General features: G+C 36.9%; 1 protein-coding gene across 1 annotated transcript; it reads left to right on the top strand.

Moving 5' to 3' along the window:
- Positions 1-10846: 10846 nt before the first annotated feature.
- Positions 10847-18218, top strand: krt1-c5 (keratin, type 1, gene c5; the record flags this gene model as incomplete). The annotated part of the gene is made up of 8 exons (XM_079251996.1): positions 10847-11239; positions 11564-11646; positions 12651-12807; positions 16215-16379; positions 16462-16587; positions 17305-17522; positions 17920-17948; positions 18103-18218. 8 exons carry the CDS (start codon positions 10847-10849, stop codon positions 18216-18218), a joined length of 1287 nt encoding a protein of 428 aa, XP_079108122.1.
- Positions 18219-18792: the final 574 nt, after the last annotated feature.

Below are 18792 nucleotides of genomic sequence, written 5' to 3' on the forward strand. Positions count from 1 at the left end.
ATAGATGGAATCAGAATTTCTTGAGAAAGTGAACTAAATTTATCCTGTAAATGATGAGAAGGTCAAATAAGGAAATGTGAAGGAGCAAAGTGCTGATCCCTCCTCTATGAGTGTTTATCAGACGATAGGCTCTAAATACTAGCTGTTAAACCTTTTTCCTTTGCTGGTTCACATGATTAAATTAGTGTCCCATAACCTTCAACCTCTAAAAACTTGTTTTTCACTTGCTTTGCTGTTAATTTTAAATAGAATAAAGTATTCAGTATTTAAAAAAAAAAAAAAAAAAAAACACAAAGTGTTGCATAAAAACATCAAATACATGGTTTCAATTTATTTGTTTGATTTTTTTAATTCTTTTTATTTTAAGTGCACAAATATAAAATGAATAAAAAAGATAATACATTTTTTAAAACAATGTTCCTTATAAAACATATTCCAGGAAAGTATTTTAATTTCCTTTATCAGATCCCAACAAACTAATAGTTAATAAAGTATGATGATTTTCACACTTTCATAATGAATGAAATCAATCAAATCTCCCTAAGACACCCTTCTGCTAAAATGCATCATTACCTCATATTTCTTTCTTTTTATACAACAACGTCACTGTTTCAGTCACACATGCTTTTCTGAAGACACATCAGTAAGCAAGTGACTCAGATCTTCAAAACAAACCCTAATCCCACCCACAAATTATAAAAATGGTTCACAGCTGTGTCAGAGTTACATCCAAGAAGCATTTCCCAGCACCACATGAACACAAATCATCTGAAAATTTACACAGCCAAATAATATTATCTAGGTTATATGAGAATACCTCAAAGCAACACACATAAAAGGAAAAATAGAAGTTTATCATGATAATATCTCCAGAAACGTTCATTTATTATATTTTAGGCAGATGTTAGCATCATTGCATTTTATTTTTCTTAATATCAGTGTGGAAACTGAAAGATGAATGTGAGCATTATTAGGGGAAAATGTTGAAAATGTATTCCTGTCGTATCTAATAGGTAGATACAGTGAAAATAATACATGTTCTGGTGGTTTGTTGAAGAACTATAAGGGTCCTGTGAGATTTAATTAAAAAAAAGATCAAATGATATGAATTTGGAGGGAAACTTCACCTCCACTTCACGTCTAATTTTATTTTCTTTGAGGGACAGCTCAGTGAAAAAGTGGGGTTTTGTCACATAATGTGTGTCAACCTTTAAAATTCAGATGAGTTTTGCTGCGCTGCTCTTTTTCCTTTTAAAAGAGAACTTTCTTTTTTTCTCCTACTGGACTTACATTAAAGCACCAATAGATATCAGCAAGTGTTTTATCGTTATCTGATTCATACAATTAAATGTTATAATAAATGTTATAATATTATATAATGTTATATAATAGATATTATGTTGAAATGAGAGAGAAATATCCAAGAATGCATGTTGAGCGAATATAAGCGAATTGAACTGTTGCTACAGACATGTTAGATAAGGCAGAAACAGACTGCTGTGACTTCAGCTCGCTTCTAACACGTCTTTATGTTGTTTTTTTCTTGGATGTGCAGCTCATCCCTTCTCCGTCCTTGCTGCCCCGGGACACCTGACCCACCCGTCTATCTCCTTACCGCAGCTTCCAATCAGCCGCTGACATGCTGCTTCTCTGTTGCCACCTCTCTAATAACATGGTAAAAATAAAAAAAACTGGAGATCTTCTGGGGCATCCTGTCAGCCGTCAGCTCTGTTTGGGAGTCCACTCCTCAAATGACAGCAGGACCTCTGTTTCCAATCAGTGAGCTGAGCCGCGGTGATGACTTCAAGCTAACGTAGGACTTCACTTTTAATTTGCCATGTTTTTTTTTTTATAAATGCAAAGAAGAAGAACTCTTGTGTTTCTTTCCTTGAAAGACATAAGACTTGCAAGCAGGTCAGGAGCCTTGTCTCTTCATTTTCAAGACATTTTTAATGGCTGCAACGTGAACTAAGAAGAAGCAGAGTGAAGAGGAGCATCCTAACAGTATCACAGTAAAACCTCAGCATTGTTCTGACTTTGTGTTGGTGATGAGCACAGTTGCATCTTTACTGTTGTTTGTTGGTGTATTGTCAGAAAATGGAAACTCTAATTTATTCAGAGCAAATCTTTACTTTTAAAAAGCACTTTTAAATGTGTCGACATGAATTAATTCAGTGATTGTACATTGTAAATACTGCTATGGTTTAATAAAATGTTATCTGTTATTGGACTGATTTAAAAAGGAAGATGTGTGAAGAGTGTGTGTATGCATGTGTGTGTGTGTGTGTAGGTGTGTGTGTACAAGAGTGGAAAATGCGAAACCCAGGGAGTCTTTTTAAACCTGCAGCAACTAAATCTGCAGGTCGCTTGTTTGAGGCCACGTGCCTGCAGTAACCTGTTATTGAGAGCAATATCCTGCCTCTAACCTGCACATCATCTCCCATTTTCCTGCAGTACTTAACAGGAAATATGATCAATCCTGCTGTGAAAACGATTAAAGACTTTTAACTCAAAGCGTGGCCATCGATCCAGCAGTTTGTTGCCTTTTATAAGCTCTTTTAACACAGATAATCTTCTAGCTTTACATTGATTGACAGCACTTAAACTAATGTGATGGGAAGAAAGACTGGAATTCTCTGAGTTAAGGGATATTGTCAGATCTGGATCTTTCAAACCAAATCAATACACGTTTTCTTTTTTCCAGAAGTGAAGCAGGACGCCTGTGCCTGAATACCTCTTCAGTGCTCAGTTTACACTTTAAATCAACTTCAGGGGATACAATAATCTATTTAATGTGGCTAGTTAGTTAAATATGGAAAAATAGTTTAGCTTGTCATGAAAGTCAGAATTCATTTGTATTTCCTCGGACTTAAAAATATGCTTGTGAGCAGTGAAGACCGAGCCAGGCTATTCCTGAAGAGAATTAAGATTATGATAAATTTTTCTCATCTAAGTTTTGGCAGGTCGAGTTGCATTTCCTGCTGCTGGAGGAGAGACAGGGAAGTCATTACATGACAATTATCCATCAAGTTTCTTTTGTACTGCTGCATTTCATTAGAAATACCAGGTGTGTATGAATCTCTGGTTAATCTTATTTTATGTGGATGTTCTGCGTATGCGTCATGATGCCTAAGTGAGCGCTCTTGTTCTCGGCTAAACTTTATCTTTTGAATGAAATTGTCTTCTAATCAGTCGCTTTCAATCAATTCGGGAGGAAGCCGTTCAGGAAAAAGATGCTGCTCCTTGTGAAATTTTGGAATAAAAGCTGTCTTCCCACTGAGCCGGGATGATTATCAGGCTGGCGCAGTTTGGGCCACCTGCCAGCACTACACTGGAAAAATGCACATTTCGTTCCTCTCAGATATGAGCACTTAAGACAGCCTTTAAGCATGTCTCCATCCACGCACAAGCATCCCTGAGCATTTAAGCAGCCGCGTTTTGTCATCCTGTCATGCGTCCGCCTCTGATGATTGGCAGCTTCAAGTGGTTGCAGATGAAAGCGGGGCCCCCGTGCTAATGAATAGGCCCCTGATTGCAGAGCCGCTTGCTTGCAGAATTATAGCGTCGGCTGCCTAATGAGCAGATACACTGCAGTGCCCCTTGTCTCCTTGCATTCATGTTTGTCTCCTTCATGCTGATGAACTCTCCTCTGCACAACAGTCAACAAAACCTCAGTGGAAGATTGCAACGTGAGCCATCTTCATCAGCAACCCCCCCCACCCCCACCCCCCCCTCTCCTCCTGCTCAAGTTTATTTTCTGATGCTGCTATATGCTGGCTGGGTCTCCTTTTCTTTCCGAGTTGCTTGTATCATTGGAGTGAACTGATGATTCTATGCAAAGTATCTGAAAGGCTGATGGGCATGATAATAGCTCAGTTTAATCAGGAATAACAGACACTGTGTGCTAAATGTCAGAAAGGCTGTGAAATGCTGCGCACAGCTGAAGAAGCGACAGGTGCATGAGGGAGGAATGAATGAAAAACAATCAATAAGCTGCCATGCTGTAACGTGCACAAATTTGTATTTACAGTGTTTCCGTCTCTCTGACTGTTCCTGATTATAAAGCAATAGATCAGCATTTAATATACAATGAAACCTCGACTGGGATTTTGAATTAGTGTAAGCTCTAGATTTAAAAAAATATTTTTCCCACTTTTGTTGTTTCTTCACAGTAAATTCTAACAAGCTGGCTTTATTTTAATTATGCAATCTAATTACATCAAAACAGTTGAGTTTTACAAAATAAAATTAAGTGACACAATTTGACTTTGTAGAACTTAAACCAGCTTGTTAAATCTTGGATTTTGATTATTTGAGGTTATGCAAGAAACCTGATGTGATGTGACCTGAAATCTAAATTATGCTTCACAAACCTCTCTGTTGCAGTGCAGCAGCTGCCTGTGTGGCTGTTCTGAAACACGAGGATGCACATAATGATCACAATACACAGTGTTTATGTCATCAAATGATGATATGACTTGAAAATTGAAGGCATGAAAGTTACCTTGTAATGGTGATAAACAAACGCATCATTTAACTGAAAAATGATCAATTCTTTACATTATCAGCATTGTAACAAGTCAATTGTATTTCTATATTTATAGCATATGGCTTATACAGCAAAGCTGTGGTTATATGTGGATTATCGCTGGTATGAAGTCAATATGGTGACAAAAAATGTTTTCCTATTTTTTGTTCCAAGAACTGTTTTTCTCATAAGATGAGACTTGGAGGTAAAAATCATCAAAGGTGACATGAGATTTCATTCTTCTTAAATAACTTTGTGCTATTTGTGCTATAAAAGAAAATATTGAGTTGGACTCCTCTGTTCAGCTTGTTTATGCTCCCTTTGTGTCAAATATTTAAAACCTTTAACATCAATCATCAGAGTTATTCAGACGATACAGAACTTTATGTGTACACAGACGACAACAGTCTAATAGATTCACTGTGTCTGTGTTTGGAGAAAATAAAAACCTGGATGAGAGAGAATTAATTAAAAAAAAGGATGTGATTCTGTTTGGTCGCAAAAAGAAGTCAATTTGACAAAGTATCTCTATATAAAGAAGCAAGTTTGTAACTTTGTGTGTTTATGACCTTTAGCAGCCGCATAAAAGTTTCACTAAGAAGCTTTTTAAGCAACTCAGAAACATCAACAGAATTCAAAAGTTTAGTTTCCCAGAGAGACCAGGAGAAACTCCTCCATGCATTCATCTCCAGTCGACTGGAATACTGTAATGGCCGTTTAACTGGACTTTCTAAAAAAGTATGTTAAACAACTGAAGCTCATCCAAAAACTGCAGCTACTCCTTTAACTGGGACTAAGGGATCTGAACAAACCAGTTTTAACATATTTGAACTGGTTTCCAGTCAGTCACAGGATAGATTTAAAAATATTGTTTACAAATCCCAGAAGGGTTCTGGACCAGAATACACCTGGGATATGTTCAGAGAATAGAAACCAAGCAGAGTTCTCAGATCCAAAGACTCAGGTTAAATGGTCCAGACCAGAGTCTAGACCAGAGTCCAGACCAGAGTCTAGACCAGACTCCAGACCAGAGTCCAGGCCAAAGAGCAGACCAAAGACCAGACTAGCGTCCAGACCAATAAACTTGCCTTATTATGATAAGAAATGTGCATGGCATTAATTTATTTAGAACTTATTACCTCTAAAGTCTTTATAAACGTCCATCATGCGATTTATGGATCAAACAAATTAAAAGATACTTAAATTACTTAATTAAAAGTACTTTCGATAGCTGTTGTGTAATTTAAACTAGAAGTTACTGAACTAAAGTTATCCGGGGTAGTTTTATACGGTGAATTATTCCAAGTTTCTTGTCTTCAAAGAAATGATGACTACACTATTCACCAAGCTTATCACCACCTTCACCATTTTACTCATATTTGGTTAATCTAATTTAGTTTTAATATAAACTAGATTCAATTTAGTTCTATCATCTAAGTATTAGAATTAATATTGCATTTTACAGTGTAGCTAGGAGCAGATCTTTGTCACTTGAACGTCAAGCTTTGAATAGGTTTTAAAATTCCCCCTTTACATTATTTTATGGGGAATGGCAGCATTTCATCCATTCCACCTCTGGTTTCTGTTACGCCTGATTTTCCACATTTCACTTTCCTTTTTATGACCTTATTTGATTTTACTCTAAAGAGCTGACACACTCTTATTGCCAGCGTCAGTCTGTCATTGCTTCCATCATCAATTTCTAAGCCATTTTTGGACATAAGATTCATTAATACTTGTATTCATTTATTAACTCTGCTGTATTTATAAAGTAACACACTGTTACAGTCTCTCAGTTTCATTTAGACCATCAATACTTGTTGAGCACAACTTAGGATGTGATAGATGTAATAACTGTATAAAAGGAAGGTTTATCTGTTACCAGAATGTATGAGCACAATCATCTGACCTTGTTTTAACCTTTAACTTAGAAAAGGTCAGTTTTTCCTTTTTTTTTTTCTCCCTGAAAGCATTATATTTGTTTAAGACTTGCTGACACAAGTCTGAGTCTCAGGGTTACTGCATTTGTCACCCAAATTCATACTGTTTTAGGTTCCTGAGATGGACCAAGCCAACAAACAACGGCACCACTGTTAATGCTTCATGAATGAACGTTTTTAAATGACATGTCCTTTCTTTGGACAAACTGCACTGCAGCAGATTGACTTTGTGGCTTACTGTGTTTTGTTTAAGTGTGGATATTGTACAGGCCTACCATTTAACCCCGGCTATAAATGCTCTGCACACTGCATTCAGTATCAAGTTTCCAAACAAATGTGGAACAGAGTAAAATTGAAATTTATTTGCTTCTGGACTATGGGCCAGTGTGTAGTGCACTGTAGAAACTCAGAAATAAACCAGGAGAAACAACTTTTTCATGGGTAAACTTTGGTTCTTACAGTAGCAGAAAGATGGAGGGCTGACAAAAAGCAAGGAAAAGCTGAAACTGATGATTCATTTCAGCCAGGCTGACAGCCAGCCGTGCGCAACGCAAAAATAAACACAGGACTCCACAGCAAGTTCCCAGAATCTGTTTATTTTTTATGGGTGGTGAAGGGGGGTCAACTTTTGAAATATCACAGCATTTCATTTCATAAGAAGCAGAGGCAACAAGTAAATCACTCTCGAGAGATGTGACGTGTTGGAGGCAGAAAAGGCAGCAAGTCACATTCAGATTTTAGAGCTACGGTAGGTTTATATTTCCAGAAGCTTGATGGAAGAAGACGTTAATACTGACAACTTATCAGTTCTTTGCATTTACTAAATCAAAGTAAACAAGTTCAGAAAAATCTCATTTTCCTGTGTTGAGATTAAAAATGTAAAACCCAATTGAGAATTTTCTAGACAAGTTCACGTTGTCAGACCAAGAAAACATTGAAGAGAAAGTAGATCTAAAATATTAAATTGTTCATTTGGTCTGTTTTGCACTTGTGTTGAAGTATTAATGAACCCGACCATTAATGAACAGTGAATGTTTATTAAAGTTTAGTCTTCATGATATTAAGTCATGAATGTCTCATGTTGATGAATGTTTTTAAAAAGTTTTGCATCAACAGTCCTTCCGACTAATTAAATGGCTTTCCATGATAAATCCAGATGTTTCTCACCTGCATTTCATTATTTCCTTTTGGAAGTTTTTAAAGTTTATTTTGAGTCTAATCTGCATACCTTTCTTCAAGCTTGAATTGGTCATGACTTTAAGTCTTTATCTAATGGGATTATTTCCTTTTCATTTTGTTCTTCTTTTCATTTTAAATAATAATTCTTATACTGTAATATTTTAATGTTTCTGTAAATCACTTTGAATCACCCTGTTGTTGAATTGTGCTTTACAAATAAACTTGCCTTGCCTATATGCCTATATATTATCCACTTTATAGTCTTAATAAGCCAGTTTCAGCTGAAAAGCATTGAACATGGGTCCCATTTGAAGTCCTGCAACCAAAAACGTCATTCTTATTAATACAAATACAAATTTGACACTTTTCTACTGATTAAATGTGAACAAACATCTACACATTGTTTTAATTATTACCATATTCATGCAAAAAATAGGACATTATGACAGCATGAGGCATTACCAACAAGCTCTTCTAAATGTAAGTTAAATTCAATTTAAATTGAAAATGTGCAAAATTACTCTACAAAACAAAAAAGAAGGAAATACTTGTATACATGCTTATTCATATCATTAACTTCTATTTGCTTGTGTCACATGTGAATTTAGATTTTTCTTTAGAAATAAAACAGGATTTTAGTATGACTTACATTTATATATATATATATATATATAATCTTTATTTATTGTTTTACTGTATTGAAGCAGCTTTTGTGTTTGGCAAATTAGTGTTTAAATATAGAATTTTGATCATGAAAAATGGTCTCATTTATATTGACTTTCAAAGATTATTACTGTGTAGTGAAGTTCAAGGATGCCTAAAATAATGACCAGGAGTTTTACCTATCACTGATTTTGTCATTTTAACCTGATATCTATAAATTACCTTTTCTACTTCAGCATACAAGAACTATAAATATTGTTATTTTCACTGTGCTTTTCAGGAACATTTTACAGATATTTTGGTGAATACAAAGCATCCATTTTTTATGGTGTCAATGGGGGGAATTTAGTTTGAATATCATTTTTTATATTCCAGCCCACAATTTCTATTGTTCCCTTTTGTTATGTTTACTTGTTAGATTTATTTATTTATTTATTTATTTATTTATTTATTTATTTTTTTAGTTAGTTAGTTAGTTAGTTAGTTAGTTAGTTAGTTAGTTAGTTAGATTTATACACAAGAGTTTTCATCAAGATGACTTGAATACTATTTTAAAAAGTAGAAACCTGCTTCTGGACATGTAATTTATTAGGCCATACTGACCCTGCATGTAAATGAAAATAAAAATGAAAATACATTTTTAAATATTTTATTTTTATGAAGCCTTTTTCTCAGTTTTTGACATTTCTCTATGTGATACATGTTTTACCCACTAGGTGGCGGTGTAGTCATGCTACATCCGGATTTGTTGGTTGTAAGGATCAAGGTTACAAACAGTTTTTGTGAGAATTATAATTCATTATAGACACAATAGCAAAATAAAAAAAATTATTATATGTGAAGTGGTTTGTTTTTCATTTTTAATTTGTGGAAGTATCTCTATATAAAACTAATATTTTATTCTCTACTTCTACATATTTTAATGATACTTTATTGACCCTGTGTCTTTGTGGCTGGAGATGGACTGAGGTATGGTGTTAATCTTAATGTTTGTCCCTGTAGAGGCCAACAAGTGTAATTTTTGGGAATACAAACAGCTCAAAAAGAAACTTTGAATATACTTTTTCAATGTTCAGAGTGTAACCACTGCAGGGCTTTTCTGGGTGGGGTCCATGGAGTGAGATGTGATATATAAAACACGAAACTAAACCAGGCAGTGTCACTGAGTGATTTAATCTACTTTGGAAGATAATCTGCAGGGGAATCCAGATTTACACACAGTATAAGTCACCACAGAGCTGAGGCATGGTGTGTGTGTGTGTGTGTGTGTGTGTGTGAGAGAAAGACAGAACACAAGCCAAGTTTCCAGTTCAGCCAGATCCACCTATGCCCTACATTTCTCTGTGCATTTCTCAGGGGTCTTCACTTTCTTTTCACTCCAATCTCTCCATTGTTCCTGTTTCCTCCCATTTCTCCCTAACCTGCTGGGCCGTCCTCAGGTGAAGCCGGCTTTTCATATCACCATGAATGCATTGTGTCCACCCTCAATACACAGTGCAGACAGCCAGGTCCCTGTTTTGCTGCCTGCGAGCCACACCAGTTTCACCAATCAGGTCAGAAGAAAACCTGAGGAGGTGGTTCCATTGTTTGGACATACGAATCAAAAATAGCCCTGAAAGCCAGTTTGTGTGGTGCACGGGAGAATGGGAATATTATACCTTTGTTTCAGGACACACCAGTGGTGACTGAAGCTTCACTTACCTTTGATCAAATCTACAACATGAGCAAGGTTAAACTGAACAAATTAAAGAGCACACAAGTGTAGACTGATACAACCTGTAAAGAGTGAAGTTTTAAATGACTCCTACATGTGCAGCTGAATTATTTTTCCCCTCCTCTGCAAGGTGTCATGTTGCATCCTCCTCTTTGGTGCCGAGAGATTGGACATTCGCTGACTCCTCCCCAGCTAAGACAGTCATGCTCACCTGTTAGAGCTGAGAGAGCGACAGTAAATCTCACCATCACTGCAAAAACCTGACGAACAGGACGAAGACAGAACAACTGAGCCACATGTAAGTTTACATTTAAACCTTACCTTCTGATTTCACACATCCCACTAACATTAATTATAACCAAGGAAATCTGACTATAATGTCTTAAAATATGTTACTGTTCATTGTTAAAAAACTAAATAGAAATAATAATGATGAACTCTTACATTAAAGACTCACTGTCAGACCCATTTAGTAGTTTTGGCACAGGCGCTTGTGTATTCTAAATACAAGAAGTTAATGAAAATGCCCACAAAGAAGAGGAAATTCCTCCAGAGGGATGTAAAGCAGTTAAACAAAGAGCTTACTGAAAGATGCACCTAGACCTAGTGTTGCAAAAAACACACAAAGTTTACCAAAGAGAGGTAAAATAGAGGTAAAATACGTAAAATACGGGAGGGAAAACTACTTCAGAATAATGAAAAGTTGAACTATTTCTTGCCTGTCCACAGCTCTGTGTTTTTGTCTTTTTCATGAACTATATTTACATTCAGCTTCATGTGTGCAGAAGTAAACTAACATCTGAATCTTCTGCAGTATACACAATGGCCTCCACCCTTTCTGTGCGCAGCGTCTCGGTGCGTCAGCCCTCCTTCTCCAGCATGTCCGTCAGGGACCATGGGCGCAGCCTCCGCTCCAAGCCTTCCATCTCGCCTCTGTCCACTGTCAATTCTCTGTCTCTGTCCCGCTCCCTTTCTGTGGGAAACGGCCTCAACATGCTGGGCCCCAGCCTCTCCGTCAACGGCCTTGGAGCCAGTGAGAAGGAGACCATGCAGGGCCTGAATGACAGGCTGGCCAACTACCTGGACAAGGTGCGGTCACTGGAGAGGTCCAACGCTGAGCTGGAGGTGAAGATCAAGCAGATCATGCTGGAGAGGACTCCGAAGGGGCATGACATTGAGGGGATGATGGCACAGGCTCATGCCATCGGGCAAGAGGTCAGAAACTCGAACTACAGTGATTTTTATGGATGTTTAGTTGACAAGTTGACTTCATGTAGACAAAGTACTGAGCACTACTAGTAATGTGGCTTTTCTTGTAGAATCATTCTTGTCCGCACACCTGTTGTTGTATTAAACTTTACAAACACAACTTCAGGATGGCTCTAGTCAGGATTGAAAGATTTTCAGCTTTAGAGTGGAAATTAACCCGTAAAATCTTTGCTTTTAAGAAGTCAAATCTACACTTTAGCAAACAAGCATAAGAAAAAAAAGCACATTAATACAATCTGAAGTGAATTTGCTCCATGTTTTCATGCACAGGTGAGAAAGAAGACCCTGGAGAATGCCCGGATCATGCTGGAGATTGATAATGCCAAGCTGGCAGCCGATGATTTTAGGGTCAAGTGAGTGTCACACTTTTCTTTTACCCGCTTGTGAGTGTTCGCACGGGAGTGCCAGACTGCAAAGCAATGTGAATAAATGACCTTTCTGTCAGGCTGCGAAATAACAGCCTCATTCTTACGGTGCTCAGAAGTACCGAACAACTGAGACATCAGTTTGTGAGGGATGTGATGAATTGTGTAGGTCAGCAAGACATCGTTGGTCTCCACAGAGTCCACGGTTGACGTGGGGAGACTGAAGGAACAACGGCAGAGTCAGGGTACGCCCACTGCTGGTGTTTTTCACGATGTGTTGATGGTATGTTCTGTGGTCTGATGTGAAAGAGAGTTGCATCCTTTGACAGTGACAAATTATATTAGCAGCAAAGTGCATGTTGACTTTACATAAAAGATTCTTGTATGAGGTTGCGTGGTACTTTTCACATGTGACTTTGCACCTTTCATGTCCACACAACTAAGTAAATTTACTTTATGACTTTGGAACTAAAAAAGGCATTAATATACACTACCTCTCAAAAGTTTGGACACACTTTCCCACTGGATTTAATGGGAAAATGCATCCAAACTTTTGACTGGTTGTGTAATTTTTTTCAATATAGTACCTTTGTGTAACAGGCCATTCTTTATAATCTCATAGAGTTAGATTACAAACACAATGGATGTTTTTTTTTATTAATTAAACATCAAAGCTGTACTTGAAGCTGCTCTCAGTCTGGGTCCTCAGGACCCACCGCCCTGCATGTATTAGCTGTGTTCCAACACACACCTGATTCAGATTAATGAACTTCCTCATCAAGTTCTTTCCAGCTTATCACACAACCATTAATGTGATTCAGGTGTGTTATTTTTCAGTGTGGTATAAATAGTTTTGTATAAATATCTGCTCATATGGATGGAAGATCATTCAGTTTTCTACACCAAAACTTCATAATTATTCTATATTTATATGTGTTTTATGTGTTCTAGTGGCCTCATGTTCTCGTTTTCTCCTTTCTTTTCATCTACAGATGGGAGGCAGAAGCCACCTTGTGCCAGTCAGTAGAGAGGGACTGTCAGGCTCTGAGGAGAGCAAAGTCAGACCACGACCAGATTATTGCCACCCTGCGAGGCGACCTGGACAGCCTGAAAGAGGAGTTGTACTTCCTCAAGAAGAATCACGATGAGGTACGAACCTATTAACACCTGGTATTAACATGCATCATCATCTTGCGACAAGTCATACCTGCCTCATGACTCAACTCAGCTCAACTTTATTTCTAAGGCACTTTAAAAGCAAACAAGATTGCCACATCAAATAGTTAAAACACGGGACAATTTAAAATACGTAGAATCAGTAAATTAAAAACAAAATATAAAACAGTAAGAGCATAAAACAATAAAATAAAATAACCAGCCTCTCAAACTGATTTAAAAGCCAAAGATGTGTTTTAATAGAGGATTTAAAAGCTTTTGACATATTATACTATGGTGTAATATATAGATTACGATGAAGTCTTATTACAGAGCTGATCTCTGCAGAGGTGAAGCCGGTCTGAACTTATTTAGTAAATAGGTCACGTGTCAATCTGTCTAAAGTGAAAATGTAAAGATAAAAAAAATTGTTTTCTTAGCCAAATTAAAACCAGCAACTAGATATAATGAATCCAGGTCAAGATCTTACAACTTAAAACTGTGCAGGTGTATTCTCACCCAGCCTGCCTCAAGGTTAAACACTGTATGAAACGTGATAATGTTACAGTATGTGTACAGACACACCCTTTATCTTTTGCCACAGTGCTTCAAGATAGCAAGATAACACAGCAACAGGAGTCAGTGCAGCCTTCAGAGACCGTGTGTGTGGGTGTGTGCGGTTAGACAGTCAAGTCAGGTGTCCAGGATGTAGACCCTGACTTGTTTTGATTACACAATTTCTACTGTATACTGATGTAATAAAAAGAAAGAAAAGAAAACTAGATCAGGAATAAACATGTCTTTTATTCCTATTTCAAGATGTGTTCACAGTAATTATAATGTAATATAATATAAGTTGAATGTAAACAAAACTGCATGTCTAAATGTTGCAGAACAGCATTTAGCCGCCAGAAGACAATAAATAATGAAGATATTTACAGGGAAAAAAAACAAAAAAACAAAACAGAGGTGTTATTCGATGTTGTCATCAACTTTGTGAGGGAATTAAATTAATAAGCAACATTCAGATTAATATGTTTGTGCTTTAAACAGGAGTGAGGAATATGTTCATACAAACTAACCTTCAAGTGAGCTTTTTTTTTCTTCTCTCATGAATAAACAACGTGTGATGGAAACTTTTGCAGCATATACAGTAACACAGTCACTGTTAAGTAAGTAACACAGTTAAGTTAACACAGAGAGAATAATGATGAGAGATTTATGTTGTCTGCAGGTCCTTAAGTTTCCATGTAACACCAGAAGGCTTTTTGCTTCTACAATATCTGATGTTTCCTGTAAAAACAGCAAACAGCAACCCCCGCTGGAACCACATCTTGAGTGACAGAGAAACAACACAACTTTGCATCAGCCTGGTTTTAGTTTTCACTTGAGTGAAACTAAACATGGTGAACAAAATGTGGCTGACATCTATGCTGGAAATTGGACTCATTAGACACATAAGGGCTGACTATGTGTGATTTAACCTCTTACTTCTGTTGACATGCTGTTCTCAGTTACAAACAGAATCTGCTGTGTCCAACTTCCTAAAACAACCATGTTAGAGTTCCTCCAGCGCTGTTCTCTTAAAGGGAAAGCTTTAAGTGGTAAGATTGTATTTCTGTGCAGTGCAGTAGTTCAGGAACAGCTTACAACGACACAGGTATGTTCCACTTTGTTAGTGAGCAGGTGTATCATAACCTGGTTTTAAGTGGTTACTAAAATGCACATTACAAACATTTAACTATAAAACTTTGAAGTCAGCTGAGCAGAAACACATTTAAATTATTGTAACAAAGTTCTTATCAAGCCATAATTGCTTTAAAAAGGTATTTATTTGTTAACTTTCCCACAAAAAAAGAAAAGATTTTTAAAAAAAAGATAAAAGAAGTGATCAGCAGGAAAGTTTGGGGCTCATTTTTATATTTTCTTTCCTTATGAAAAGTATGAATTTAACAGCATGTTTTTAAAGGGTTGGATAACCAGCACTGTATGACTTTCAGGCCAACTGGGACACTACGATGACTGCATTATCATCTGCTCTAAGATGAAACTAATCAGTTAATTTCCAACAACAACTCAACAACAACAATACAGGATTAATTAACAGAAATCTGTTCATGTGTTTTTTTGTGAAGTTAGTACTTTTTTTCAGCAGTTTTAACACGATGAATTAAAGTGTATCATTTTGGATGCCAGTTTCTGAATTTCTGAGATGTTTTGCATCACTTTATGATGAAAACTTTGCACAAATTCCTGTTGAACACAATCTGATACCTGTCTTCGGCCCCATAAAAAATACCAGGAAGCAGAAAATTACACTATAATATTTTTTACATATTACATGACGGTAAATGGTAAATATTTCTCCCAAAAAGGTGGTCACATTTTTTATACATTTTGTTTAAAGGACCAAGAAAAGACCTCATATTTAAAAAAGATTGATTTTTATTACCCTTTTTTTATATATTGGACTTCAAAGGGTTAAAGAAAGCAACTTTCAACTTTAACAGGTTTTTATCAAGTGCTTAATAAAAAAAGTTTTATTGTTGTTTTGTTTTGTTTTTTTAACCCATTTTACAGAAAGTTTGCAGTTATTATGTTTTATAGGGTGTCATGATATGTCGCATGATGCTTTTTCTGAGAATAATATACCTTTTGGTTCATACCTGCAGAGCAGCAAAGTGAGTGAACTGTTTTTGAGAAAACACAGTCAGTGTTGCTGTGGATTAACACTGACTTTACAAAACATCGGTTTTATTTATAGAAACTGTGACTGCTAAAGACTTTTCTGTTAACTTCATGTGTTTTTTGTGAGGACTATAGACTTTGGCCTTCGTCTTCAAAAACACCAAAAAAAGATGTAATTTTACCCAGAATAGATCAATGATCATTGCATAATCAATTGAATTTCTTAAATGTGACTAAAATAATGGGCCATGACTGATAAAATATGATAGCATACATTGTCTCTTCAGTTGGCTGTAGGTGGGAGTCCAGCTATCACCTACCTTTGTCTGAAATCAGAGATCCATTGTTTGATAATAGTCATGTCTGTGCAATGATAAAAGAACAATGCTGTCACTCCAAACAGCATTATGTTCAGATGGAAAATGGCCAAAAGGTAGGTAGAGGATAAAAGCACTTTCCAAAGTGGCAATTTAAGAGAAAATCATCTAAAAAAAAAAAAATCAAGCTAAGTCAAGCAAATCCATCTTCAGTATATGAGCGACACTCTCATGTATTTGAAGTGTTTTTAATGATAGCTCATCAAACCTGTAAGATGCTGTTACAATCAGATGTCAGCAGCTAAAGTGACAATAATCCTGATTATATAATTGTTGACTTTCGTAAGATGTTATATCAATAAGATTGTTTGTTCTCTGCTCTTTCTATTATAACAGGAAATGAGCTCCTTGAAGGCTCGTCTGGCCACTGAGCAGGTGAACGTTGAGGTGGATGCAGCTCAGGGGCCTGACCTGGGGGCCATTATGGCTGAGCTGAGGGTCCAGTATGAGGGCATCACTCGCAAAAACAAAGAGGAGGCCGAAGCTTGGTACCTCAAGAAGGTCACACTTCTCACTCTTCTCTCATTTAAACAGTTTGTAGAGTACACAGTTGTCATGATGTTATTCTGATGCGTGTTCACAGTTAGAGGCGGTTCAGTCGGAGGTCAAGGAAAGCAACGAAGCGCTGCGTTGTGCCCAGAGCGAGCTCAGTGAGAGGAAGCGTTTCCTTCAAGCCCTGGAGGTCGAGCTGGAGAACCTTCGCAAGCAGGTAGAGCCCAGCTTAACAGCACGTGTTCAGCAATGAAGCTTGTGTGAGGTATAGTAATTAGAAAGCTTCTCTGATGGCTCAATAACAACCACTCCTCCATTTCTGTAGAAATCAACCACAACCTCATCTCCTCCCCTTTACCGCAGACATGTCAGGACAGCGGAAAACAGCTGCTAGCTCCGTGTCCACAAAGAGCTACTGCATAGATACAATGTACACAGCAATTTCAATAAACTCCCATAATCAATCAGTCTCATGTGAGCTCAGGTCAAACGGCAAACTACAGAGGCACATATAGCTCTCAGATGTTTGCCCAACCTGATAGTGAGCTGAATGGGGAGATGCCATGCTGACAGTGGTGATGATGAGTGAATGGATGAGCTCAGACAGGGAAACTCATAGAGCAACACTGTTCGGCAATAAAAAATAGTGTGTGCTTTCTCAGATCATTGTGATGAGTGTTGTGTTGTGTGTGACGACTCTGAGGTTATTCAGAAAGATTCATCTTTGATCCTGTTTGCAGCTGTTTCTGTTACTATGTCTGCAAGATTGTAAAAAATGGACACAAACAGGCCATGAACAACAGCATTTATATCTGATACCCCCACAGTTCAGCTTACTTGTTATCATTTAAACAATGTGTCCTATAAGAATAAAACTTGATGTTGAAATTGGGAGGATGACGATCATTAGCCTAGTTGTTTGTTATGGTAACAGGTGGGCGTTTTGGAGGGCAATCTGGGAGAAACAGGACATAAGTACACCGTGGAGATGGACCGTCTTCAGGCCACCCTGACACAGCTGGAGGACGAACTGTCTCATCTGCGTTTGGACATGCAGCGCAACAAGACCGACTATGAGCAGCTTCTGCGTGTAAAGCAGAACCTGGAGATGGAGATCGCCACTTACAGGAGGCTGCTGGAGGGGGAGGAAATGTAAGAGAGAGCAGAGAAACCCATCGTTAAAGTTATTGTTTCGCTTACTTTTCCTTTAACTGAATACTTTGTTTTATCTTGACGTAGCGCCACATATCACTAATGCTTTTTCTTGCATTCTGGTGCATGGGAAATATGTTAATTTGCAGTTTTCAAAAGGAACAGTTCCACATTTGGGGATATATTAAAAGGTATTAGCAATGTCATGTCAATCAAAATCGAAGACTTATTGATCATCTTATATTCCAACTCATTTTAATAGTGAAATAAAATGCTACTAAAGCTAAACTATATGTTAAATGTTGCTAAATTTCCATTTGAAAGATGTTTCCTTAAAGTGTTGCCAAGTAGCTCTGCTGATTACACTGATTATATCTTTTATCATTTTATTTTAAAGGCCGAAAGAAGTACCTCCACCTCCTAAAAGTAAGTTCATGTCATTTTATTGTGTTTTTGTTTGACTTATAGTCTGAGATGAAAGCTTGAAGATCTTGATGGTTGGTTCAGGATAAATCTGAGTTTTATAATAGTGGCCATAAAATATGAACCTGAGTAACCAGATTTTTCTTTTGAATTACAGAAGACCCCGAGGTAAGGACCAGGAAGATTGTGAAAGTCATCACTCAGACCATGATAAATGGCAAGGTGGTCAACGAGTCCAGTGAGATGGAGCAGATCGAGGAGCAAAATAAATGAACCGAGATCAATCATCAATGAGCCTTGAATCCAAAGTGCCTGCTGACTGAGCATCCACTTGTTTTCTGATTTATTTTCTCTTCCTGTTTTAATATCAGAGAGTTTTTAAAGTTATACTGTAAATGAAACTGAAGCTTGAAGTCTTTTCATTCACTGCTTACTCTACTTTTTTTCTCTTTGAACATTTCAATATTTTCACTTCAACAAAGTTGCAGTTTTACATTTCTTTTCAAAGGAGTCCATGAAGTTTTTCAACTTAGCATTTCTGAAATGTCCCACTGTCATTTGATCTAAGAGAAGAAATTAACATTTCAGGTCTGCTTTCTGTTCAGTGTCAACAATCAGCATATTTGTCTTTATTGTATTCAATTAATATCAAAGTTTATTGTATTCAATTAATATCAAAGTTTTACAGCTTTGTCTTCAATTGTGTGAAAGTTTTGTGTGAAAATCCCAATTCTAGTATCTATATGTCATTTTTTTGTAGACAAAAAATGAATTAATAAAAGGTAGTTTATAAGATCAATGAAGGAATTAAGTGTGTAAAAATGGACTTCTGGTTACTTTTGAGTTC

The sequence above is a fragment of the Telmatherina bonti genome (genome assembly GCF_933228915.1).
Source record: "Telmatherina bonti genome assembly, chromosome: 13".
NCBI classification, from domain to species: Eukaryota; Metazoa; Chordata; class Actinopteri; order Atheriniformes; family Telmatherinidae; genus Telmatherina; species Telmatherina bonti.